This window comes from Pipistrellus kuhlii, unplaced genomic scaffold, assembly GCF_014108245.1.
Source record: "Pipistrellus kuhlii isolate mPipKuh1 unplaced genomic scaffold, mPipKuh1.p scaffold_m20_p_27, whole genome shotgun sequence".
Classification (NCBI taxonomy): domain Eukaryota; kingdom Metazoa; phylum Chordata; class Mammalia; order Chiroptera; family Vespertilionidae; genus Pipistrellus; species Pipistrellus kuhlii.
In genome coordinates, this window is record NW_023425526.1 from 2219363 (window position 1) to 2243244 (window position 23882).

At 52.8% G+C, this 23882-nt stretch overlaps 2 protein-coding genes across 4 annotated transcripts; one reads left to right on the forward strand and one right to left on the reverse strand.

Moving 5' to 3' along the window:
• Positions 1-2607: 2607 nt before the first annotated feature.
• ACTR1B (actin related protein 1B) lies at positions 2608-23813 on the forward strand. 3 transcript variants are annotated; one of them, XM_036453969.2, is made up of 11 exons: positions 2808-2972; positions 4504-4568; positions 6000-6075; positions 6874-6999; positions 7313-7437; positions 7596-7812; positions 7958-8050; positions 8131-8305; positions 9426-9487; positions 9707-9747; positions 9905-10882. In XM_036453969.2, exons 1-11 carry the CDS (start codon positions 2925-2927, stop codon positions 10005-10007), a joined length of 1131 nt encoding a protein of 376 aa, XP_036309862.1. In that variant the 5' UTR covers positions 2808-2924; the 3' UTR covers positions 10008-10882. The 3 variants fall into 3 exon arrangements, with proteins under 3 accessions (XP_036309860.1, XP_036309861.1, XP_036309862.1); XM_036453967.2 differs by lacking the exon at positions 4504-4568 and having other exon boundaries at positions 2608-2972; XM_036453968.2 differs by lacking the exons at positions 4504-4568; positions 9426-9487; positions 9707-9747; positions 9905-10882 and adding an exon at positions 23612-23813 and having other exon boundaries at positions 2608-2972.
• On the reverse strand, positions 15303-17055 carry LOC118727930 (cytochrome c oxidase subunit 5B, mitochondrial). The gene is made up of 4 exons (XM_036453970.2): positions 16894-17055; positions 16284-16357; positions 16021-16120; positions 15303-15495 (listed from the first exon to the last, which is right to left on the reverse strand). Exons 1-4 carry the CDS (start codon positions 16994-16996, stop codon positions 15383-15385), a joined length of 390 nt encoding a protein of 129 aa, XP_036309863.1. The 5' UTR covers positions 16997-17055; the 3' UTR covers positions 15303-15382.
• Positions 23814-23882: the final 69 nt, after the last annotated feature.

Genomic DNA, 23882 nt, shown 5'->3' on the forward strand with positions numbered 1-23882 from the left:
AGCTAAAACTATAAAACGTATAAAGGAAAACACTGTGTAAAAAGCTTCAGAACATTGGATTTGGTGATTCAGATATGACGCCAAAGCCAGAGGCAACAAAAAAAATATATAGACAAGTTAGACCACAAAAAATTTTTAAATTGTGTGCATCAAAGTCATTATTAACAGTAAAAAGGCAATCCACAGAATGGAAAAAATGTTTGCAAATCATATATCTGTAAGGGATTCATATCCAGAATATAACAGAACTACTAAAAATCAACAGCAGAAAAAGAAACCAAACCAATTTGAAAATGGGCAAAGGACTTGAATAGACATATCTCCAAATGATGGGGGGAGGTGGACTTATAGTTTGATAGCTACAGCACCTGAATTAATCTGAAAAGTAATATTGTTTTAAATCTTAGAACACATACTTATGTGAATAGGGGGTTAAGTTTCTCATATGTGAATAGAAGGTTAAATTTTTCTTAAGTTTCCTTTTGAGGCCTGGGCGAAGCGACTGAGGAGGTGACTCCGCTGTGAATCCAGCAGCAGAACTGATAAGCAGGGTCAGACCCACTCACCTGAAGTCAAACACCACCTCATCGATCGCCTGATGACTAGACAATAGCTGACATCTGTGGAGCTCCAGGGCTGCCTCACCCTAGCCTTTCCCCTTTGTCACCCTGCACCTGCTGGGAGACAGGATCTGATGCTTGTAAGCACCCTGTCTTCTTAGTTGGCTGGCCTTCTCAATAAATGCCTAACATGACTCAGCCCTGCCTTTATTGTACACAGTGACAGGCAGCCCGGGCCCAGCCGGGGGTTTCCCGGGAACACAAAGAAGACATACAAATGGACAATAAAGCACACGAAAAGATGCTCAATATCACGAAACATTAGAAAAATGCAAATCAGAACTATGCTGATAGCAGATATCTCATCCTCATTGGGATGGCTACTATTTTTTAAAAATACACCAAAACAGCCAAAGCCGGTTTGGCTCAGTGGTAGAGCATCGGTCTGCGGACTGAAAGGTCCCAGATTCGATTCTGGTCAAGGGCATGTACATTGGTTGGGGGCACATCTCCGGTAGGGGATGTGCAAGAGGCAGCTGGTCAATGTTTCTCTCTCATCGACGTTTCTAGCTCTCTCTCTCTCTCCCTTCCTCTCTGTAAAAAAATCAATAAAATATATATTTTAAAAATACACCCAAACAAAACAAGTGTTGGTGAGGCTATAGAGAAACTTGAGCCCTAGTGCGTTGCTAGTGGTGCTGCCGCCATGGACAGCAGGATAGAGGCTGGAGGTACTTAGTTAATTCATAGAAACAGAAAGTGCAACAGTGGTTGCCAGGGGCCGCGGGAGAGTGGGAAGTGGGGAATTAGCGTTCAATGGGTGTAGAGTTTCAGTTTTACAAGATGAAAGAGTTCTGGAGATGGATGGTGGTGATACCAGAATATTATGAATGTTTTTAATACCATTGAATTGTACGCTTAACATGGTTAAGATAAATTGTATGTTATGTGTATTTTGGCACAATAAAAATGAGAAACAAAAGCAATATATACATAAACAAATTAAACACAATTCAATACAAAAGTTTATATTGCAAAAGGAATTCTCCCCGCATTCACCGACATCTACCAATGATCCCCGTCTCATATTAAAGTCCCGAAGGTGTTGCATCTGCTCTTCAGAGCCATTCACACATACAACATTCGGGACACTTGGTCTGGGTTTCTTTGCTTTGATCTGACCCTATGCCCTGATAGTGTTTCATATCAGATTGTACAGAACCCCTGTATGATCTTACACGGCTATGCATCGAGCCATTTTATGAATGCATAGACACCAGATACAAATGAACACATGCCTAGGATTCCACTCGCACTAAGTTCTGAAATTGGCAAAACGAACGTGTGGTGGTAAATTCGGGAGGGGGGCCGCCAGGAGGAGAAACAGGGCCGTGACTACTGGTGGTCCCTGCCGTGCTGGTCAAGCTGTTTCTGAACCTCAGCGATGGATACACGTGTGTCCACATTGTAACAACACGCCGAGTGCACACTCAGGGTTTCTGCACTTTTCTGTACGGTGGTCTCCACTCTTATGATTTATGTCACAGTCTGGTGGGAAAGACAGAGAGAGAGGCAAATCCCTGTGGCTCAGTTTGGTCAGTGAACTCAGGCGGGTGACAGCCTCTGACTCCAGGGCGGCGGGAAGCCGCCCACGTGTAATCCCAGCGGTTGCTGGTTCTGTAAAGGTGGCCAGGTTCCTAGGTGTCCACACCTGTAAAGTGGGGACAACAATGCAATTACCTGATAGTTACTGCCCGATTTAACATAATCTATGCAAAGTGGGTAGCGGTGCTCCGCCAGCGCCGGAGTGGGTGCTGGATAAACGCCGGCTACCAAGTTACCACTAATTGCAATTGTTACAGGAGGAAGGACCTCCTCCGCGCGCAGTAAATGCTTTGGGTACAGCGGCCAGCGCCAGCCTCCCCGGGGACTACGCGACCGCCAAGGAGCGAAGGAGTACGGTCGGAGGTGCTGGCGGTCGGGAAGACGTCTTCCCGGACAGGTGACCTCGTACTTCCCCCAACACCTTGACTTCACCCGCGTCCCCTTTAAGAGCGATGCCATGACGTCATCCCCACACAGCGCAACCTACCTTGAAGTGCCCAGCGGTCCTCCCCGGCGACCGCGATTGGCTGGCGGGCCCGCGGCGGCCCCGCCCCTCGGCCCCGCTGTCCCGGCGTGGGCGGTCCCTAGCCCAGTTGGGAGCGGCGATTGGCCGCGGGGCGCCCTCGCGGGCGGGGCGCGGAGTCTGCGTTCTGGGGGGAAGGGCGCGGCGCCGCGTCTTGAGCCCCGCGGTCCGGTCCTCGCGCCCGCCCGCCCGCGGGTCCCTCCTGCCCCTGCCTGCCGGGCAGGGCCGCCCGCGCCATGGAGTCCTACGACATCATCGCCAACCAGCCCGTGGTCATCGACAACGTGAGACCCGGCAGCGGGGGGAGGCGGGCGCCCCGCCCCCGGTCACACGCGGCGCCGGGAGGGACCCCGCCCGTCTGGGCTGTCCTCTGCGAGCTGCTCGGCCCCGGAGCCGGGGCCTCGGGGCCACCGGTGCCCCAGCCGCGCGATGAGCTTCCGGGGAGGCAGGACTGACAGCGCGGCCCTGCGGGGCCACCCCAGCCTCCTGCCTCCTCGCCCGCCCTGCAGGCAGAGAAAGTTGCGTGGCCCCTTTGCACACTGATGGCCCCTTTTGGAGGAGGTGGTCTGGGGACCATTACCCCTGCGCTTCCCAAGGGGCTGCGCCCAGGCAGGACCTTCCAGCGAACAGGCCCCCCTCCCCCCTCCCGGGTCTGGGAGGCATGCAGGTTCGGGTCTGCCACCCGGAGATCCACCAGCACCTGGTTGATCTCTGAAGCGCGAGGCAGAACTGCCCAGCTGGCAGGCGCGCACAGAGCTCAGGACCCTCCTCCCAGGCCCGTACACAGTTGGGATAACTGTTCCGAGCCTCGGAGGGAGATGCCTGGCTTTCCCGTGCTCTCCTCCAGCTCTGGAGCTCACGTGTCAGCTGCCCTCTGAGGATGTCTGGTCCGTAGTGAGAAAAGGAGAGGCTCCTGTGCGTGAGCCCTGGAGTTTTTGACAGTGATTCCCTTCCCTTTCTCCCTCCCGCACGACCCATGTCATCGCTGAGTGGCTCTCTTTTGGAGATCCATGTGGGCTCCCTGAGCCACAGCACAGGACGTTTAATAAGAAGGCTAGAACGCGGCTTAGGGCTGCCCCAGCAGGCTGCAGGAAGGACCAGGCCACTTCCCTTCTTGGGGTGAAATAATTCAGGCCACTCAACATGGTTCTGAGTTCAGAGAGTGTCCTGCACGGTCCCTCTGGGCTTCCAGCTGCTCTGTAACTCGGGCATGCCGATTCCTGCACCGCAGACCTGAGGTGTGATGAGCTGTGTGTGAAGAGGGCATGGGACGGGTTCTGGAGGCCGGTCCAGGCTGGGGCAGCGGCAGCACAAGTTCTTTGTCTGCGGGCTTAGGGAAGCCACTGGAGAGGGGCAGCCTCCTAGGCACCCAGAGGTCTTTCCCGTGAGCCTGTCCACGGGAGCAGGGGGCCGGGGGCTGTTGGAAGGAACTGCTCAGGGGTTGCTTTCAGGAAAGCTTTGCCCAGGACCCCTCTTGCCGGAGCTGCCCTGGAGCCTGCGGAGGGGGGTGGACTGTGATGGCTCAGTCTCCTGTGGGCTCTCTGGGCTGCATAGTTCTTGGTTGTGAGGGGCTGGCTTGTGCACCGCAGGGTGCTTAGCAGCGAACCTGACCTCTGCCCAGTAGCATCCCTCCAGACATTGTCAGATGTGGGAGGAAGGGATGTAGAATTGCCCCCCACACACACAGTTTTGAGCCACTGGTGTTCTTGTGAATGACCTTGCCCTCCCGGCAGGACCTCGGCAGCCTGCTCTCCGCTGTAGGCACTGCCGTAATTTGGAGGTGAATGCAGACAGCTAACCTGTTTTTTCCTGCAGGGCTCTGGAGTGATCAAGGCTGGCTTTGCAGGAGATCAGATTCCCAAATACTGCTTCCCAAACTAGTAAGTGTTCAGGCAGCAGCCCTAACCTTTTTGTTTGCTTTCCTGGGAGAACAGGATCCTGAGTCTTTTAGGCCAATCCCCCCCCCTCCCCCCTCGGGAAAACACTAGATTTGTGAGGCAGTCACTGTTGAGGGCTCTGGAACGGCCGACAGCTGCTCTGGCTTCCCCCTCCTCTTTGGAGTGGGATTTGGTCCCTCACTGAGCAGGACAAGCGCCTGCATTCCCCTGGGGACGCCTGCATTCCCCTGGGGACAGGCGTGGCGGCAGCAGCTAAGTAAGAGGGAGGAGATTCCCAGAGGAAGACCTGGGAGCGGGAGCGGGAGTGGGGGAGTACCACAGCCCCTCCTCCTCCCAGGAGAGGCTTTCTTTGGGGCTCATTTATTTGCAGGCTAGAAAATACCTTCTCAGAGGAGGTGAAACCTGGAGAAAGCTTGGGTTCGCCTTCGGCTACTCCAGTCCTTTGGGAAGTTTTCCGGCAGCAGCTTCACCTCGCCAATCCTAGGAGCTTTGGAGTGATTAGCCTAAGCCTGGGGGGAGGGGGGCGGGGAGGCTGGGGGGGGGTTGGCTTTCCTTTCTGGAACCCACTGGGTGTAATTAAGGCTCCCGTTGTGTGAGCGCCCCACGTTGGGCTGCCAGTTGCCAGGGTCTCCCCTAAGCCCCGTGTGGTTCAGGACCCGGTTCAGGGTTCGGCTCTGGAGGCCGCACACAAATGAAAGAGACTAGAAAATATTAACTTGGAAATATCGGGGGCCAGGCGGGAGCCCAACTCAAGGGTTAGGCCTCCACCCGGCTCTGGCCTTGCCATCCCTTTTATTAAGACTGTGGGATACACCCGTAGCCTTTAGGCAGGCAATTCCAATAACAGCCCATCAGCAGGAATTTAGATAAAACTAAAAGGTGGAAGATGCTTTAGCTGCCATTGTCTCAGTTAAACAGTGGGTGGTTGGCTCTGACCGTCCAGAGCTTCGAGGTTGCCCAGCCCCCGGGTTCCAGTCCACACCTCTGCCAGTGAGGACAGTGGCGGCTTCCAACACTTTGTGCAGGGAACTTGGGTCAAACTTTGGAATCTCTATTCTGGGAGCCCTGCAGTGGGAAAGCGGCAGAATCGGCTGAGGGGGAGGCCGGTGCACAGGGAGCCACCGCCCAGCTTCCCGGGCCAGCCGCCCTAGTCCTCCTGCCATCGGCAGCGCGGGCTGAGTCACTGGCTGCGGACGCCGGCTCCTGCAGACTAGGAACTCCCGAGCTCAGCCCTCCGGGAGGGACCCCCTTCTCCCCCTGAGCTTCCTCTCCTGCTCAGGCCAGTCCCCTGGCTTCTGACCTTTGCCCACGGCCACAGTGCAGTGCTGTCGAGTGAGTTACTCTTGACCACCGCAGTGGGCTTGGTTTTCCAGCTGTGCCCCTGCCTGCCTCACCGCCTGCCTCTCCCCGCAGTGTCGGGCGCCCAAAGCACATGCGGGTGATGGCCGGAGCCCTGGAGGGGGACCTCTTCATTGGACCAAAAGCAGAGGTAACGTGGAGCCGCGTTTCCCGGGTTTGGGGTCCCCATGGCAGGAGCATGTCTGGGGGCAGAGCTGGCCTGCAGAGGCCCCTGAGACGGCTCTCCGGGCCCCGCGCCAATGCCCCTGGCTCTGCAGGCGTTAGCTCTGGGTCCTGGGGGGGGGGGGGGTACAGTTAAACACTCATGCCCTGTCTTTTGGAAGCTGCAGAGGAAAGAACTGATTAAAGTGACTTAAGAGTCTGAATTAGAGAGGCCCTCAGGAGTGAATGTGTGTGTGTGTGTGGGGGGGGGTGTGTGTGTAAGCAAGAGCAGATTAGGAACCTGGGGAACAGGGTGTGGGGTGCCAGGACCTGAGAGCACAATGGGGGCTCTCAGGAGATGGGTAATAGGAAAGAGGGAAGTGGTGCTTGGCAAGGAGGGACATAGGGACACTGAAGGACAGTCCATGCAGAGGTGTGAGCACTGGCAGGGGAAGGGGGGGGGGGGTGACAGGTGACCAGAGGGGACTGTACAGGCGCCGATGGGAGCGGTAGCCGTGTGGGGAGACGGGGAGGCGTGCTGGCTGAGCAGAGAGAAGCATGCAGGGGAGGGGGGAGGGCCTGCATGGGGGGAGGAACACGTCACCACCCTCCTGTCCCGGCCAGGTGAGGCTGGCTGGGCTCAGCCTGAGCGGCTGCCAGACAATCAGCCACACGCATGGGGCACCCAGGATGCAGCGGTGGTTCTGCTCGGGGCAGGTGCAGGCAGAAAGCGGTGGCTGGGCCTGAGCCACACTGCCTACCCCCCCCCCCCCCCCCCCCCCCGCAGGAGCACCGCGGGCTGCTGGCTCTGCGCTACCCCATGGAGCACGGCGTGGTGCGGGACTGGAACGACATGGAGCGCATCTGGCAGTACGTCTACTCCAAGGACCAGCTGCAGACCTTCTCCGAGGAGGTGCGGCACCAGGCGTCCCCTCCCCCCGAATCGCCCCCGCCCCTCTGGGCTCCCTCTGGGCCAGGCCCCACGTCGCCTGCGCTCTGCCCGGGCCTGCCGCCCTTCACTGTGGGGGGCACAGTCCAAGCAGCCAGGCAGACACTCCCGGGAGCGGGCTGTGGGAGAGTATCTGCCAGCGGGCGACAGGGCAGTGTCCTTGAGAAGGACGAGCCCTCACTGCGGGTTCAGGGGCGGGAGGAGGGTTCCTCCGGAAAGACCGTTTAGGGCCTAGTGTGCCGTCTGTGCACACGCCCACAGCTCCGCTGTCTCGTAGCATCCTGTTCTCCTAACGGAAGCCCCGCTCAACCCGAGCAAGAACCGGGAGAAGGCGGCAGAGGTGTTCTTCGAGACCTTCAACGTGCCGGCCCTGTTCGTCTCCATGCAGGCCGTGCTCAGCCTGTGAGTGCTCCCGGCCCTCCCTGGCCGCCCGCCGAGGGGACCATGTCTGCTTTCCCTGTAGAACAGCCCCGGAGGACAGAGTTCGGGCAGTTCCCGGGCCGCTGTCCGGGGTTCCTTTGGGGGGGAGGTCCCTGCCTTACCTGCTGACCTGCTGACAGGTACGCAACAGGACGCACGACAGGCGTGGTGCTGGACTCGGGGGACGGGGTCACCCACGCCGTCCCCATCTACGAGGGCTTTGCCATGCCGCATTCCATCATGCGGGTGGACATCGCCGGCCGAGACGTCTCCCGCTACCTCCGGCTGCTGCTGCGCAAGGAAGGCTTCGACTTCCACACCTCGGCCGAGTTTGAGGTGGTTCGGACCATCAAAGAGGTGACGAGGGCAGGAGGTTGTGGAGTGGCGGGGAGGAGGGTGAATGGCAGGGGAGGAGGGCGGGACCAAGGCTTGAAGCGGAGCCTGAGTGTGGGGTCCCAGTCCCAGCCTCTGAAGGGCTGTCCCTGCTCCCCACGCCTCGCAGCGAGCCTGCTACCTGTCCATCAACCCACAGAAGGATGAGGCGCTGGAGACGGAGAAGGTGCAGTACACCCTGCCGGATGGCAGCATGCTGGACGTACGTCACAGGCCGGCCTGGGTGGCGGGTGCCGCTGGGACCTGGAGGGAGAGGTCTGTACCCCAATCTCATGATCCCAGGTGGGGCCGGCACGATTCCGGGCCCCCGAGCTGCTGTTCCAGCCAGACCTGGTGGGGGACGAGAGCGAGGGACTCCACGAGGTGCTGGCCTTCGCCATCCACAAGTCGGACCTGGACCTCCGCCGGACGCTGTTCGCCAACATCGTGCTTTCGGGAGGCTCCACGCTGTTCAAAGGTGCCCGGCCGGGAGGTGGTGGGCTCGGGGCCGGGGCAGCTGGCCGTCCGCACCCCGCTCCCCGCAGCCTGGACATGGCCCCTTCCGGCCGGCTTTTTGGTGCTCAGTGAGCAGTGTCTCTTAAAAGAGTAAGATGTAAAACTACATTTCCTCACTTCCTAAGGAGGTGGTGAGTTCATATGAGATCTAAATGGGTTAGATGAAGGGTCCTTTCCCCATTGTCCTGGTCACTCCTCCCTCCGCACAGGATCTGCTGGTTTCTCAGGCCACTGTCGGCTACCTTCCTGCACATATAAACAATGTGCGCCAACCCACACACACCCACACTGCGTGCTCTGCGCGTCCCAACCACGTATGGCTCACCTAGCATATTATCTTTTTTTTTTTAAATATATTTTATTGATTTTTTACAGAGAGGAAGAGAGAGGGATAGAGAGCTAGAAACATTGATGAGAGAGAATCATCAATCAGCTGCCTCCTGCACACCCCCTACTGGGGATGTGCCCGCAACCAAGGTACATGCCCTTGACCGGAATCGAACCCGAGACCTTTCATAGCATATTATCTTATATGTCCATGTGGTATTTCACCGGACGATGTGCCACCTGGCCATTGGCCTGCTGATGGCCTTTTGAGAGTTGCAGTCCCTTCTAGTCTCAGGTTGCACTGTCATTTCACGTGGTGCGAACAGACGGACGGGGTAAATCCTAGAGAACAGTCAGGCAGTGTGCCTTTGTTATTGGTGGTGCTGCCCATTTCCCTCCTGGGAGCTGGTGCCCACCACCTGCCCAACACCATGTGGGGCCTCTGCCCACCTGATGGGCAGAATGGCCTATGCTTTCCCCCGATTTGTCATTTGCCTTTGCTTCTGGCGGGTGTTAACTGGAGCTGGGTGAGGAAGAAGGTGGCAGCAGTGCCAGCTGACTTGGGTTCTAGCTCATGTCACCTCTGTTAGCTGGGTCACCCGCAGGCCTGGGGCTGTCTTTTCTGCCCTTGGAGTGGCTCGCGCCTACCCTTAATGCTGAAGGAAGGCGGCGACTGGGGGCACCGGGCTGGATGCAGGGGAGCTGGTAGTAAGAGGGCCGGAGTGGGCCCTGGCGAGCCAGCCCTGTGTCCACAGGCTTTGGCGACCGATTGCTAAGTGAAGTGAAGAAGCTTGCCCCAAAGGACGTCAAAATCAAGGTGAGGTTGTGGGCAGCCCTGGCTGGGAGGGGAAGGAGAGGGCACCTGTCCTCCGGGGGCCTCTCATTTCCGGCCCAGCCCAGCCGCCGCTCCCATTCGCCTGTTCCCTGGCTCCCGGCTCCTGTGCTTGCTGGCTGGCCTCGGCCGCGGGAACCAGCCCAGGCTGAGACGGCTGCTGTGTGGGGACAGGCGGGGTTACGTGTTGCTTGCTCCCTCTAGATCTCGGCCCCTCAGGAGCGGCTGTACTCCACGTGGATCGGGTGAGGCAGGGCTCCCGGGAGGGCTTGGGAGGAAACATTTGGCCCTGGACTAGCCTCCCAGGGTCCTCCGGGAGGAGGGGGTGGACTTCTCCCGGTGAAGGGGACAGCTGAGGGCCCTGGGGTGGCTCTCCCCGAGAACACCCCTCCCTCCTCACAGGGGCTCCATCCTGGCCTCGCTGGACACTTTCAAGAAGATGTGGGTCTCCAAGAAAGAGTACGAAGAGGACGGCGCGCGTGCTATTCATCGCAAAACCTTCTAGTGCCCGGGAGGGCGGCGCTGGGAGCATGGGAGGAACGGAAGCCAAAGTCCTTGACCCTTTCTGTCTGGCCCCTGCATGCCCCGACCCCGGCAGGTGGTGCAGCAGCCTTCCCTACGTGCACGCACACACACAGTATGGTCTAGCTGCATGGGTGGGAGTCTGGAGTATAGCAATTGGGGGGCCCAGCCTTCGGTGGTTCTAGGGGTCCCCTTGGCAGGGCCAATTAAGCCTATGGTTCCTGGCTCTAACCCACGGGGCTGCTTCCTGAGCTCCAAGGCCAGACACCCCAACACCCCCATTTCCTCTGACGCCCTCCCAGAGCCGGGGTGCCTGTGTAACTGGCCTTGGGGGCTGGGGTGGGAGAGGGGCGGCCAGCAGCGCCCACTGGTGTATCACTGTTTCTCACGCCTCCTCTTCCTGGCCTGACAGGGTAGCGCACAAGGCCAGCTACTCCCAGGCATCCCTGACCTTCCGCACTGCCCCCCTCTTCCCGAGTGGATGCCTTGGTGCAGGCTGAGTATGGCAGCCGCCCCCCCAGTGCGGGGTTCTGGCCCCGGTTGGAGGTACAGAGCCAGGGCAGAGTATGCAGGGGGCTTGGGCAGCCAGTCTGTTACACACTCCCCTTCAAAGCACTTCACGGACTTGCTGCTCTTCCTCCTTTACCCAGTACGGGATGGGGAAGGGTTAATGGTCTTCGCTGGCTGAGGGGGAGCACTTAATCAGGAGTCAGACCCAGGGGGTGAGGGGGCACAGCCTCTCCCATGAAGGTCTTCATTGCCCTGGGGCCAGAGCCCGCCCCCTCCCAGATATGTATAATTTAACACAGTTGCCTGAAAACATTTTGTAAAGCATTATAGTAATAATTATGGACAAGGCCCAGTGTGTGGCTGTTTTCTTGTGGTTCTCGTGCTGCTGTTTGCCCCCCACCCTGGGGACTCGGAGCGGCCAGGCACGGTGCAGTGTGCACTGGGAGTGTGGCACTGGCTCTCGCTCAGGTTTCAGTGGTTGGTGGGGCAACGTGGCCCGGAGGCCCCAGGAGGCCGGGCTCAGCCTGGAGGCAGCATTCCCCAGCCTCATTACCATCCTCCGGAGCAGCAGGGCGCAGGCTGCGTGTCTTTGCGTCTACCTGCCGGAACACCTCTGCTGCCCCGCGCACGTGTGGCTAGGCTGACGGACCAGGACAGATGCACGCAGAGTTCAGACAAGTCAGGAAGGAGAGTGATGAGGGAGATGGCAGAGGTGGTGTTGAGCTGGGCTCTGAGGCGTGGAAGGCACAGTGAGAATGCAGTCCAGAGTGCCCTTCACCAAGTCTGTGAACACCCACAGCATGCCCAGGAGGGGGCCCTGTGTTTGGGGTCAATGGTAAACCTCTTTGCCCAAAGAACACAGGTCGGGAGGAAGAACAGGCTATTTCAGTACAGCGTTGTAGGGCCAACCGGAGGGGCATCTGGCCCAGCAGGGGGGCAGGCTGGCTTGTGTGGGCCCAGGAGTTCACCAGGTGTGGGAGGTGTTCCAGGCAGAGGCAAGAGCTGGAGACACCTGGGGCCGGTGAGCTGGACAGGGCACAGACCTGAGTGAGTCCGGTCAGCAGGGAAGGGAAGGGAAAGTGACCTCTGGCTAGAATGCAAGGTAGACCAAAAAGGGAGGTTGAGGCCAGCATACGGAGGGCCTGGGGGGGGGGGGGGGTGTTTAGCTGTGTCCTGGCTGACGGGCAGCCTGCCACAGGAGCATGGTTATCGCTGTGTGTGGAAGGCAATGGAGTTAGAGCTGAGGGAGTTAGAACTGAGATCGTGTAAGGGGAGAGAGTACTGACTGGCCTGTCTTCACAGGGCATTTTGTGAGGCTTTGTGGTCAGGGAGCAGTTAAGCCCATACCTGCTTTCAAGGGGGAAATGGAATTTACAGAGAACCCTTGGTTTGGGGTTCTGTTCATGTTCCACTTTCTCCCAACCACACAAGTTGCAGCCCTATTACATGCAGTCCTGCCTCCCTACCTCCATTCTGCCGGTTACCAGTTCCGTTGGTTCTATGGCACCTCCCCTCCCCGCCATTTCCTTCCTGTGATGGCCACAGCACTCCGGCTCAAGACCCCGGCTCACCTTCCCCAGCCCTCGATCTGCTCTTGGAGCTGAAGCCCAGACAGCCTTGGTTCTGCCACTTCCTAATCCACAGTGCCCAGCACTTCCTGCTGCCTGGGGAAGTCCCCTCATGTCCAGGCCCTTAGGGATCTGTCTCCCCGTTTTACGCTTCCCCATCATCACGCCCCGCTGTGCGCGCCAGCCTCTGCTCATGCTGGGAGTGACTTTGCCATCAGTGGGAGAGCCATCCTTTAAGCCAAGCGCTACGCAGCATCCCCCTCCTCCCTCTCGGCAGGGATGGTGTGCTTAGAGCTCTGGGCCGCGGGAACAAAGTGACAGATGAGAAGGTGTAAGGCTAGAATGAACCTGTGGTGTTGGGAAGGGGGGTATGGACTCCTATATGCATGCATACAGATTCTGAAATAAAGGTCTCTCTGACCGCTAGGGTTGGAAACATTTGTGTATTTCCTAGCCCTGACTGCTCAGAGGGCCTAGAGGCAGTGGCACTCAGTAGTAATGAGCACATAGAGTGTTCAAATCTTGGTTTCTAAATATTATTCTTCAATAAAAAATAAAGAGCTCCTTGGGGAAATTCTGATCTAAAGCAGAGAGAATATAAAATGAGTCTGGAATATCTTATGGTTCCATAAAACAAGCATGTGCTCAAAAAAGGAAGGAGGCTTGTCTTGACACAGGAACCAACCTGAAGTAGCACCCAGTGGTCAAATCTGCAACGAATCATAAGCCATAGAACACAATCGTGATGAGTCCATTCTGACAGATTTATACGTGAGGGAGAAGGGACAGTTCTTCCTTACAGGAAAATTGCAAGTAATTAATGTTTACTGATCTATTAGTACCATAAAGAAATGACACACTAGTTTAAAGCAACATAAATACAGTTCTATAGAAGTCTGACATAGCCCTGGGTGGTAGCTCAGTTGGTTACAGCAGCATCCCAATGTCAGAGCACATACAAGGATCAACCAATGAATGCATAAATAAGTGGGACAATGAGTCAGTTTCTCATGCAAATCAATAAAAATAAAAAATAAAGTTAAGTCTGGCATGGGTCTCACTGCTGAAATCGGTGGCAGACAGAACTCGTTCCCAGCTGCTGGAGGGTACCTGCATTCCTTGGCCCGCGACTCCCTTCTTCCCTCTTCAAACCAGCAACACCGCACCCCTCTATTCTTCCAGTTACAGCCTTCTCTGACTCCTGCCACCCTTGTAATTCCTGGGCCACCCACACAACCAGGGTAATCTCTATTTTAAGGTCAGGCCATTAAGCAACCTCCATTCCAGCCGCCGCCTTAATAACCTTTCGCTACCAGACCTAAGATTCCATTTCTGGGCCTGAGGACATGCACATCTTGGGTGAAGAGAGGCTGTTACTCTGCTGCCACCACCTGGATATGTACTGGAGACTTCTTTATTTAGAGAGGATAAAGCAGCAAAGTGGGCTTTGAGATGAGGGGGGGAGAAGGTAGATCGATTAACAATATAGAAAGTCATTTAAGGTGGAAATGGTAGAGGCAGATTTAATAAATGGCTACCCAGTGTTCCCTTTTCCACAGAAGGGGTCTTCAATGGCAGATAGATGCTTGCGCATTTCCTGGAAATGAGGTGACATAACAAGGAATGGAAGCAATAGTTGTGACCATACCTTGAAAAGACAACACAAGCTTGGGGAAAGGGGGCTTTTCTCTTTGACTCTCATTAATTCAAATGAAATATCTAGTTTGAATCAATTTTGTGAGACTGTAAGTTCCTCTGTGGTTAATACCAACACGAAGTGGAAAGGAACTATTTCCATTTTATAGGTAAGCACAGTTTTTGAAAATTATCCAGTCACAAATATAAAGTGGCTAAATTGGGCTGTCTCTGCTCAACTATTTTTGGTGCTGTTCATTATTATGGCCAAGTTCAAACACACACAAAAGCAGGAAGAACAAGGACCTCCTCGTACCTACCTACCTACGGGGATCAATCACAACCCAAATCACTTCTCTGTTTTAAAGCTAATCCCAGGCATATTTTACCCCTAAATATTGGTATGTACCTCAAAAGCATAAAAACTAACTCATTAACAGCTAAAAATGTAATAAATCCATAAACATCAAATACCCAGAGTTTAAAATATTCTAATTTCTTTTCTTACAGTTGATGTGTGTTGGTTAATCCTCACCCAAGAATGTTTTTCCAGATTTTTAAGGAAAGTGGGAGAGAGAATGAGAGAAACATCAATGTGAAACACATTGATTGGTTGCTCCTGCACGAGCCTGACCAAGGCCTGGGCCGGGGAGAAGCCTGCAACCAAGGTACATGCCCTTGACTAGAATCAAACCTGGGACCCTTTGGTCCGCAGGCCAACGCTTTATCACTGAACCAAACCTGCTAGGGCTATAGTTGGTTTTTAAAATCAAAATCCAAACAAGGGCCGAAGCCGGTTTGGCTCAGTGGATAGAGCGTCGGTCTGTGGACTGAAAGGTCCCAGATTCGATTCCTGTCAAGGGAATGTACATTGGTTGTGGGCACATCTCTGGTAGGGGGTGTACAGGAGGCAGCTGGTCCATGTTTCTCTCTCATCGACATTTCTAGCTCTCTATCCCTCTCCCTTCCTCTCTGTGGAAAAATCAATAAAATATATTTTAAAAAAAAATCCAAACAAGGTTCGCCACTGTTCTTGCTCTCATCCATTTTATTCCATAGGTTCTTTCTTTTTTCCCCTCTACTTGCAATGTGTTTGTTGACAAAATCTGGTCATTGTTTTCTAGAATTGTCCCATATTCTGATTTTACTGAATGTATAACTGAGCTTTGAACCTGGGTCCCTCAAAACTTCAAAGCCCCCCAAGATCTCCTTAAAAGTCACCCTTTTTAACAATACTATGAGGACTTACCATCTGCCAGAGTCTTAATAAATATTATTACTTCTGACACTTGACAAGATATTTATCTTTTTTGTGGATATAACGTATCCTGAAGAACATGTCCCCAGTGACAAAGTTAAATACTGGAGCTAATATTACAAGTCCAGTCAGCTGGACTCCACAGCACGTGCTTTCCCCGTACAAGGTCATTCCAATCATGGCATCATGGGACTGTCCGTCTCAGTGTACATGAGTGGATGGCAAGCGAATAGTAATGGATAGCTATTCCTGACATAAAAATTACCCATATCTCGCCAAAAACAGGAAAGAAATAAGACCAGCCAACTGTGGGAGGAGCCAAAGCAATGGCTTGTCTTTATGGGAAACAAACTTTACAGCACATGTTGAGTGAGTTAGTGCAGGGGCTCAGTGGGACAACTGGTGGGGCACCAGCTTATAATGGGTTCCACAGCTAGGGCATCGCTGGGTCTCGCCTTTGTGCACCCAGAACCAGATGACAGCGCTGTTGTCCTCTTCACCTAAAAGGAGAAAGTGGTTGAAGGGCATCTAGTCTAGGAGAGGAGACTAGCAATATGACTCTCTTTTCCTCAGATACCGAAGACACAAAGTTATGGCTGACACCTTGAGATCAGTTCAAGGTATCCCTCCATTTTCCAGATGAAGAAACAGGCCTGAGTTTACTTGTGAGAAAACTGACCATATTTCAGAGTCAGTATAGGTTCTAACTGTTCCCGCCTACGCAGAATCCCAAAGCAGGGTCATTCTGACATGCAAACCTCCTGCCTAAAATGACATCTAGCAAAGAGCAAGTACAATAAATATTTTCTGGATGAATACGCCTTCATGTTGCATCTCCAATGAGCCAGTATTAGATATTTTATGCCATTGACAGTAAGGATGACTTACTCAGGTATAATGAGGTTTGAGAGGGCCAGGACCCTTAGAACAACTTTTACAAACACACAAAAGATTTGAAGCAGTTTACGGACATCCTGTAGAATATGGCATATTAAAGAAAAAGAAAATAGTGATGAGGTACTTACAAATGCAGCCCACTATTCGCTTGTTGGTGATGGAAGGGACTAAATTAGGGTCTTCCTTGGTCCCTGAAGCCGCCTTGGGGGCTAGCATATTGTATGGGTCCTGAAAAGAAACAAGAATTCAGCCATTGTGCCATAGAACCCCTACTCTAACCAGTGCTGTTACCACAGACAGGTTCCTGGATCAAATGCTCCCAGAGAGGAGAATGCTCTGGTCCCATCCAAGGTCATGAGCTCCAAAGACACAGAAAGGAGTTTCTGCTCACCAGTCCCTTCCGTGCAGCCAACATGACCTCCCGCTCCAGCCCAGTCGCCTGTTCGTCATCAGTAGGAACACCACCTAAAGGAAGATTCGTGAATTTTGATGTCGACTAAAATTATCAAGACCGAAAATGCATCCAGTTTAAGTGAACTCAGAAGCTCCTAAAGGCTACCCATACCCACTGTCTCCTAAGGGCCAGAGTCATGATTCCCCAAAGTGACAGCACCAGGGAAATGTTTTCTTCCTCCAACCACCGAGGCCCATTATTCGGCACATTTTTTTTTAAAGCAGGTAAATCAGAGTCCTGGTGGGGTTCATCCAATTTACAGCGCGCGCGGGTCTGAAGGGCGGCTTAGCCCCCACCCATTGCGCTTGCAGCACCTACCCCCAAGGTCACCCGGCACCTCCTTTTGGGATTCTTTCCCAGCAGGGTCACCTAGGTGGGCTGGTGCAGCGGTGGCCGGGAACAGCGGGGAAAGTCGGGCGGAGCCTGAGGCCGCAGGGCTGGGGCGGCCGCGGCCCGGAGGAGCTGAATGGCCGCCCGTTGCGCAGTGCTAGGACCCCCACCCCGGGGAGGGCCCGGCGCCGCCCCGGCGCGTCCGCCGGCCGAGTACCTCCTGACGCCATGGAGCGCACCGCGGCCGCCGCCCTGGGGCCGCGGGCCCTCAGGGCCTGCGCGACCAGCGCTCCAGTTCCGCGAAGTAACCTTGAAGCCATGTCGCCCGCTACCACAGCAGCACTTCCGGGACAGGCTCTGGAGACGGGCGGGACTTCCTGGGAGGGCTGCTTCCGCCGTGGCGTCAGTCTTCCGCTTCCGCCCTGACCAACGTCCACCGGCCCGCACCGGCCCCGCTCACGTGACTGCCCGGGGCCTGAAAAGTATGCGCATGCTCAGTATTGCCTTGCATTTACCCCATCGCGCCCTCATGGAGTTTGGGACTTCTCATGGTCTCGGTCCTGGGTGGCGGGCTGCGCCGGGCAGCTCTTTTTGCGACGTGGGACCCGTATCCTCGTGGGTGGAAAGCGGCAACCACACTGGCATTCTTGTGCCTCTTGTGCCTGTTGCCTGATTGTTGTGCTCCCTAAACGTGGAGGCTGCTATGGGAAGTCATTAAACCTGTGTCTATCAAGATGCTTGCAGGATCCCAAAAGATTTATTTATTTTTCTCTTATTTTATTTTTAATATATTTTTATTGATTTGAGAGAGGGAGAGAGAAATGTCAATGATGAGAAAGAATCATAGGTGGTCTGCCTCCTGCATGCCCCCTACTGGGGATCGAGCTCATAACCCAGGCATGTTTCCTTGACTGTAATCAATCCGGGTCCCTTCAGTCCACAGGCGGAAGCTCTATCCACTGAGCCAAACTGTTGAGAGTGTTATAGATGTTCCCTTTTCCTCGCCCCCCACTGTCCTCCTCTATCCACTTCCCTCCCCAGGCCTTAACCACCTACTGTTGGACCCCAAGTTTAGGAGTGGGCTCCTAGGCCCTGTGTTCACTGTTATGCTTGTTCATTGTGATGCTGGTTCTGGCAGTGTGGGAGCCAACACCAACTTGCTGCTTTGGCCTAGCTCACAAGAACTCAGGCAGAAAAAACCTACCCGCAGTGCTGGCATCAGTCTGCTGTTACAAGGGTGTTGAGGTGGCAAAGTCATACAAGTGATGAGGGGCAGGAGAGTAGGGCCAGATTTCGGATTTCTTTTTTTTTTTCTTTTTTTTTAAATAAATCTTTATTGTTCAGATTATTACAAATGTGATCCTCTTCCCCCCCTCAACTGCTCCCCTTCACCAGGTTCCCACCCCACCCTCTGTCCTTTCCCCATCCCCCATTGTCCTCATACATAGGTGCACAGTTTTTGTTCAGTCTCTTCCCGCACCCGCATTCCCCTTTTCCCCGAGAATCGTCAGTTCACTCCCCTTCCATACCTCTGATTCTATTATATTCACCAGTTAATATTGTTCATCAGATTTTTTAATTCCCTTGGTTTTTAGATTCACTTATTGATTGCTACGTATTTGTTGATCATAATTTTTATCTTTATCTTCTTCCTCTTCCTAAATAACCCCTTTCAGCAATTCATATAATTCTGGTTTGGTGGTGATGAAATCTTTTAGCTTTTTTTTATTTGTGAAGCTCTTTATCTGTCCTTTGATTCTGAGTGATAGCTTTGCTGGGTATAATATTTTTGGTTGTAGGTTCTTGCTATTCATCACCTTGAATATTTCTTGCCATTCCCGTCTGGCCTGCATGGTTTCTGTTGAGAAATCAGCTGACAATCTTATGGGTGCACCTTTATAGGTCACTACCTGCTTTTCTCTTGCTGCTTTTAATATTCTCTCTTTGTCTTTTGCTCTTGGAATTTTAATTATGATGTGTCTTGGTGTGGTCCTCCTTGGATTTCTTTTGTTTGGGGTTCTGCGGGCTTCCTGGACTTGTAAGTCTATTTCTTTCCCCAGGTGGGGGAAGTTTTCTGTCACTATTCTAGTATTCTTTCGGTATCTTGCTCTCTCTCTTCTTCTGGAATCCCCATAATTCTGATGTTGGTTCGCTTGAAATTGTCCCAGAAGTTTCTTACACTATCTTCAACTTTCTGGATTCTCTTATCTTCTCCCTTCTGCAGAGGAGTGTCCTCTGGCTCTTTGTGTTCTAAATGTTTGTCTTGATTCTTGCGATCTTCCAGTCTGTTTTTAGGACTTTGTATAATATTTTTTATTTCAGATAATGTTTTCTTCATTTCTAATTGCTCCCTTTTCATATCCTCATAGGTGTCATTTATTTTATCGGCCTTTTTTAGAATATTGTTGAATAACCTTATAACTTTAGTTTTGAACTCAATGTCCAATCTTTTCTTTTCCTCCCTCTCCTTCCTTTGTGTCCTTCTTCTTGTCTGCATTTTAGTTGTTTCCCTGATTTGATGGAATAGCTTTGTGTGCTAGGTGTTCTGGTAGAGCCCAGTAGCACAGCCTTCCCAGTTACCTGCAGTGGACAGTCTTGGTATAGCCCTTTGTGGGCTGTGTGTGCAGTCTTGTTAAGCCTTGCTTATTGTTGGTATCACTGGGAAGCGTTGATCTCCAAGCCAATTGGCTGTGAGGATCAGCAGTGTCTCAGCTAGGAGGGCTTCTGTACTCCGCTTGGATAGGGCGGGGTCTCAGGGTGGCGCAGACAATCTTTGGTTCCCTGTCAGTTTCGCCTTAGAAAAGTCCTGTTCCTGGAGAGTTTCGGTAGATTGGTTGCAGGCGCGCTCACCTCTTTGGCAAAGGTGCAGACAAACTTTGGATTCTGGCCAGTCCCTTCTTAGAGAAAGCCAGCCTCTGGGAGAACTTCTGTGCTCAGCCACAGATGGGGCTGAGTCTCGAGTTGGTGCAGACAAACTTTGTTTTCCCTTCGGCTCCTCCCCAAGTCCCGCAGTAATGGCCGCTGGCTTCACACACCTCCAAGAGATCTCTGCCCTCTGCCCGACAGTCTGTCCTCTCCCTGTCTGGGGCCGTCTATCAGAGCAATAGGGTGATTCTGTTTTCCTCTCGAACAAGAAAGCCAGCTGCGGGTTAGCTGTTCGCCCTCTCCGCGCTCCAGGAGTAAGCCAGTAGTGAACTCAGCCTGGCCCGCCCTCTCTGCGTGCCGGGAGTAAGCCAGCGCCTTTTCGCGCACACAGTTCTCTTACCTTCACAGTTCCTGAGGTTCAGCGTGCCTTCTCTCTCCTTCCCAGATGGCAGAGCCTCCTCTCAGCTAGCCTTCCAGCGCTTCAGGGCAATGCCTCCCCTGTTTTTCAGTTCTAAATTCAAATTTGTTGTGGTAGGCTGCATTCGGGTGTCTACCCTATGCCACCATCTTGGTTTCTCTCTAGATTTCGGATTTCTTGATGATGGGTGAGAGGATGGCCAGACCCAGAAGTTATCAATGATAGATCCTCCTTTAAAAAAAAAAAAATTATTGATTTTTTACAGAGAGGAATAGAGAGCTAGAAACATCAATGAGGGAGAATCATCAGCCACCTGCCTCCTGCACAACCCCACTGGGGATGTGCCCGCAACCAACGTACATGCCCTTGACAGGAATCGAACCCTGGTCCTTTCAGTCCCCAGGCCGACGCTCTATCCACTGAGCCAAACCAGTCTTGGCAGATCCTCCCTTTCTCAGTTGATGGACAGACATAAACCCCACCTGCGGCCAGACATTCCTGAGCTCTGAACCACCAATCAGCACCTGCCAAATACCCTAAGCCCCTATTCCTGAGTCCCTAGGTCCCTAATCAATCAGCGTGTGCTGAGTGCCCTAAACCCCACCCTCTATCATTAAAGGCGATTGTAAGCCCCTCGCTTGCTCTCTTCCGCCCCTCTTCGTGGAAGCAGCCGGCAGGGGTACCCTTCCCTCCAATAAAGCCTGTGTCCTGCCATCCCGATCTCAGGTCTACCTTCTCTATTTAATCTATCAATCAACCAAGGAAGAGGTTGAGGGAGGGGCAGCAGGAAGTGGAATCACAGAACATTCTGTGGCCAGAGTTCTGTTTAAGACGGAGCAAGCACATCTATATCTCCAATGGCCCACAACTAAGGTGTGCTAGCTTCTTAGCAGGGTGGGCATTTAAAGACTTTGCAAACACTGCCCTCCACTGGCTCCTAAGACGTTGTTCACATTGTAAGTGTAGCCCTGTCACAGTCTGGCTTCATGCATTATCAGTGTTCCCTACCAGACAGACTCTCCCTTCCCAGCAAGAATTATGCCTTGCACGGGCCTCATATATAATAGGGTCAAATAAACTTTAGTGTATTTCCTGCTTGAACAGAATAAGCAATGTGCTGAGTAGGGCTTTTGGAGTCAGGTGGTCAATTTTAGGCAAACTGGGGAATGTTGAAGTCCCAGAGGTTCCCTCCTGTCTCCTGCAGGTTATGGTATTTTCAAAAGGACTTGATGGAGCACATCTGGTCTTTGTTAGTATACCCTCCACCAAGAAAAAAAAATGGACTCTCTTCTGAAGCTGAACATTTTTTGCAGTTCATCTAAAGCTGGGTTTGCTTTAAATGACTTCCACTGTTACTCCCTCACTTCCAGTGGAATCCCTCAACAATAAATTAAAACTTTTCCCCTTAAATCCTTTGAATGCTCAAGAACCTATAGTTGATTTGTTCCCGTAGTTAAGTGGTTAGTGAAGGGAGAAAACCTTGGTCTGGAAGACAGATGCTTTGGGATTGAACCCACTGGCCAGCTCAGCCAGTCACATCGCCCCCACCCCCAACATTTCCTCTGCATAGAGACTATGACTAGACTAGGTTTCTATTTCCCAAAGCATAGTCCATGGAATCATAGTCTTTTAAAAAAATATCTATATTTTTTATTGTTTTTTTTACAGAGAGGAAGAGAGGGATAGAGAGTTAGAAACATCAATGAGAGAGAATTATCGATCAGCTGCCTCCCGCACACCCCCTACTGGGGATGTGCCCGCAACCAAGGTACATGCCCTTGACCGGAATCGTACCCGGGACCTTTCAGTCCGCAGGCCGACGCTCTATCCACTAACCCGTTTCGGCGGAATCATAGTCTTAAGAGATGCTCTCAGTACAAAGGACTTGGTCAGGATCGCATCAATATGTTTTTGTTGATTTCAGGAAGGGAGAAGATGAGAGAGATGGAGACATCAATAAGAGAGAACATTGATCAGCTGCTTCCTGGCTGCTCTTCCTGGGGATCTAGCCTACTGAACCCCAAAAGGTTTAAATTTAGCAGTGGGCTCTGGCCGGATCAAACCGGTGACCTTCTGTTATATGGGGCAATGCCATGTAACAGAACTGAGCCACACCAGACCAGCCAGATTTACTTTCTTAACAATGTTTCCGTGTATCATACAACAGTATTAGCTACAATCATTATGTTGGACATCACTTCCCTGGTACATATTTATCTTATAACTGGACCTTTGTAAGTGGAACACCTTCCAATTCCCAGGACCTCCCACTCCATCCTTTGGTAACCACAGCTCTGTTGAAAAATGAATCCACGGACAGAAGTGGAAATTTATTGAAGAATAAGTAGACTTCCACATGGGGAGGAGGAAAGGGTCCTCAAAGTAATTGTTGATAGGTAAGAATTTATTATTGATTTTTGTATTGTTCTGGTTATTTTGTAGTCCATTGTTCCTTGTTGTTTTTTAAAATATATTTTATTGACTTTTTACAGAGAGGAAGGAAGAGGGATAGAGAGTTAGAAACATCAATGAGAGAGAAACACTGATCAGCTGCCTCTTGCACACCCCTTACTGGGGACGTGCCCACAACCAAGGTACATGCCCTTGACCGGAACCGAACCCAGGACCCTTCACTCCACAGGCCTATGCTCTATCCACCGAGCCAAACCAGTTCCTGCTGTTCCTTGATTTTTTATCCTGCTGTCCTTTTTTTTTGTGTTATGCTGTGTTTTGGTATCAGTGTGCTTTATATTCTTTATGTAATTGCTACATGATTTTCTCTAGTGGCTACCATGAGGCTTACATAAAATATCTTAAACTTTTATATCTCGTTTTGAACAAATAACAACTTAACTTCAATAGAATCAGGCCTGAGTGTGCACTGAATTCCCTGAACAGGTGAGGCCACGAGTTTTCTCTGCAGAGAGGGGAAGCCATGGGCTGTCTGTTCAAGTGCCACTATACATAGGGCTGTTGAGTGAGTTACGCAGACTCCCATATGTTACAGTTAGGCTCCTTGGAACGACAGCAGTTATAGTACCTGCCTACAAGCAGCAGGAAAAATGGCTCTAAAATCAGTTGAACTGTTCGTTGTCTTAACCTGCACTCTAAGTTCTCTAGCCAAGTAGGTCTACTGGCTTTGCTATGCCAACTGTCGTCTCTGCCCTTCTCTCAGCTTGAGTGCTACTGATCACACAGCTTCTCGTTTTTCTCTGCAGATGGAAGGCCAGCCCTTTGGATCAGATGTGGCCCCTTAGGAGGTGAACTATGTCTCAGCCCCCTTGTCTGAGCAGGAGGGGGGAGGGCCATCCAGGGTACTCTTAGTTTCCAAACAGGTTCTCCTGCTGGGAGGGACTGGGAGCTACCCTCAGCCTTGGCCATAAATTAACCCTCTGTTGTGCATAGCCTGGGAACCCTCCATACCCAGGACCAGTTTTGCTCCAGGGGCAGTCAGCTCTGTCCTCTCTGGGCACAAAGCACATGGAGCAGAGCCTAAGAGAAGAGAATTTTAAGACTAGGAGGAGGAGGAAGGGGAGGAGGGGAGATTGGACTGGTCCTCAACTGCGCATGGCTAGGCCATGCGAGGACTGTCTATTGGGGCCCTCCACCTGAAGCAGCCCTGTTAGCCCTACTCCTTGTCTGCGCCTTCCAGGGTCCTCTGGAAGGAATGTGGAGGCCTCGGGGACACAGAGCCTGAACACAGCGTTCCAAAGAAATAAGGACAGCCAGTCCCACAATGAGGGCAAAGTGCTGGATGATGTGGACTTAAAAAGCTAGGCCAGGAGCAACAAGAGCCCTGAGCTTAAATGCTGCTTCTCCTAACCCAGCATCTGGCTCTGGACCAGGTAAGTGGCCTCCAAGCCTATTTCTTTATCTGAAAAACGAAGGTAGTAATTGTGCCCTCCAGCCTACTGTGAAGATCA

What these genes read in the sequence shown, in the direction of transcription:
- ACTR1B (XM_036453967.2), top strand. Translation starts at nt 2,623, where the DNA reads ATGACGTCATCCCCACACAGCGCAACCTACCTTGAAGTGCCCAGCGGT. An exon ending in TGCAGACCTTCTCCGAGGAG is followed by an intron (nt 7,000 to 7,312) that starts GTGCGGCACCAG and finishes GCTGTCTCGTAG; the next exon opens with CATCCTGTTCTCCTAACGGA. An exon ending in CGGATGGCAGCATGCTGGAC is followed by an intron (nt 8,051 to 8,130) that starts GTACGTCACAGG and finishes TCATGATCCCAG; the next exon opens with GTGGGGCCGGCACGATTCCG.
- LOC118727930 (XM_036453970.2), bottom strand. Translation starts at nt 16,996, where the DNA reads ATGGCTTCAAGGTTACTTCGCGGAACTGGAGCGCTGGTCGCGCAGGCC. An exon ending in GCGCTCCATGGCGTCAGGAG is followed by an intron (nt 16,358 to 16,893) that starts GTACTCGGCCGG and finishes ATCTTCCTTTAG; the next exon opens with GTGGTGTTCCTACTGATGAC. An exon ending in GCGAATAGTGGGCTGCATTT is followed by an intron (nt 15,496 to 16,020) that starts GTAAGTACCTCA and finishes TTCTCCTTTTAG; the next exon opens with GTGAAGAGGACAACAGCGCT.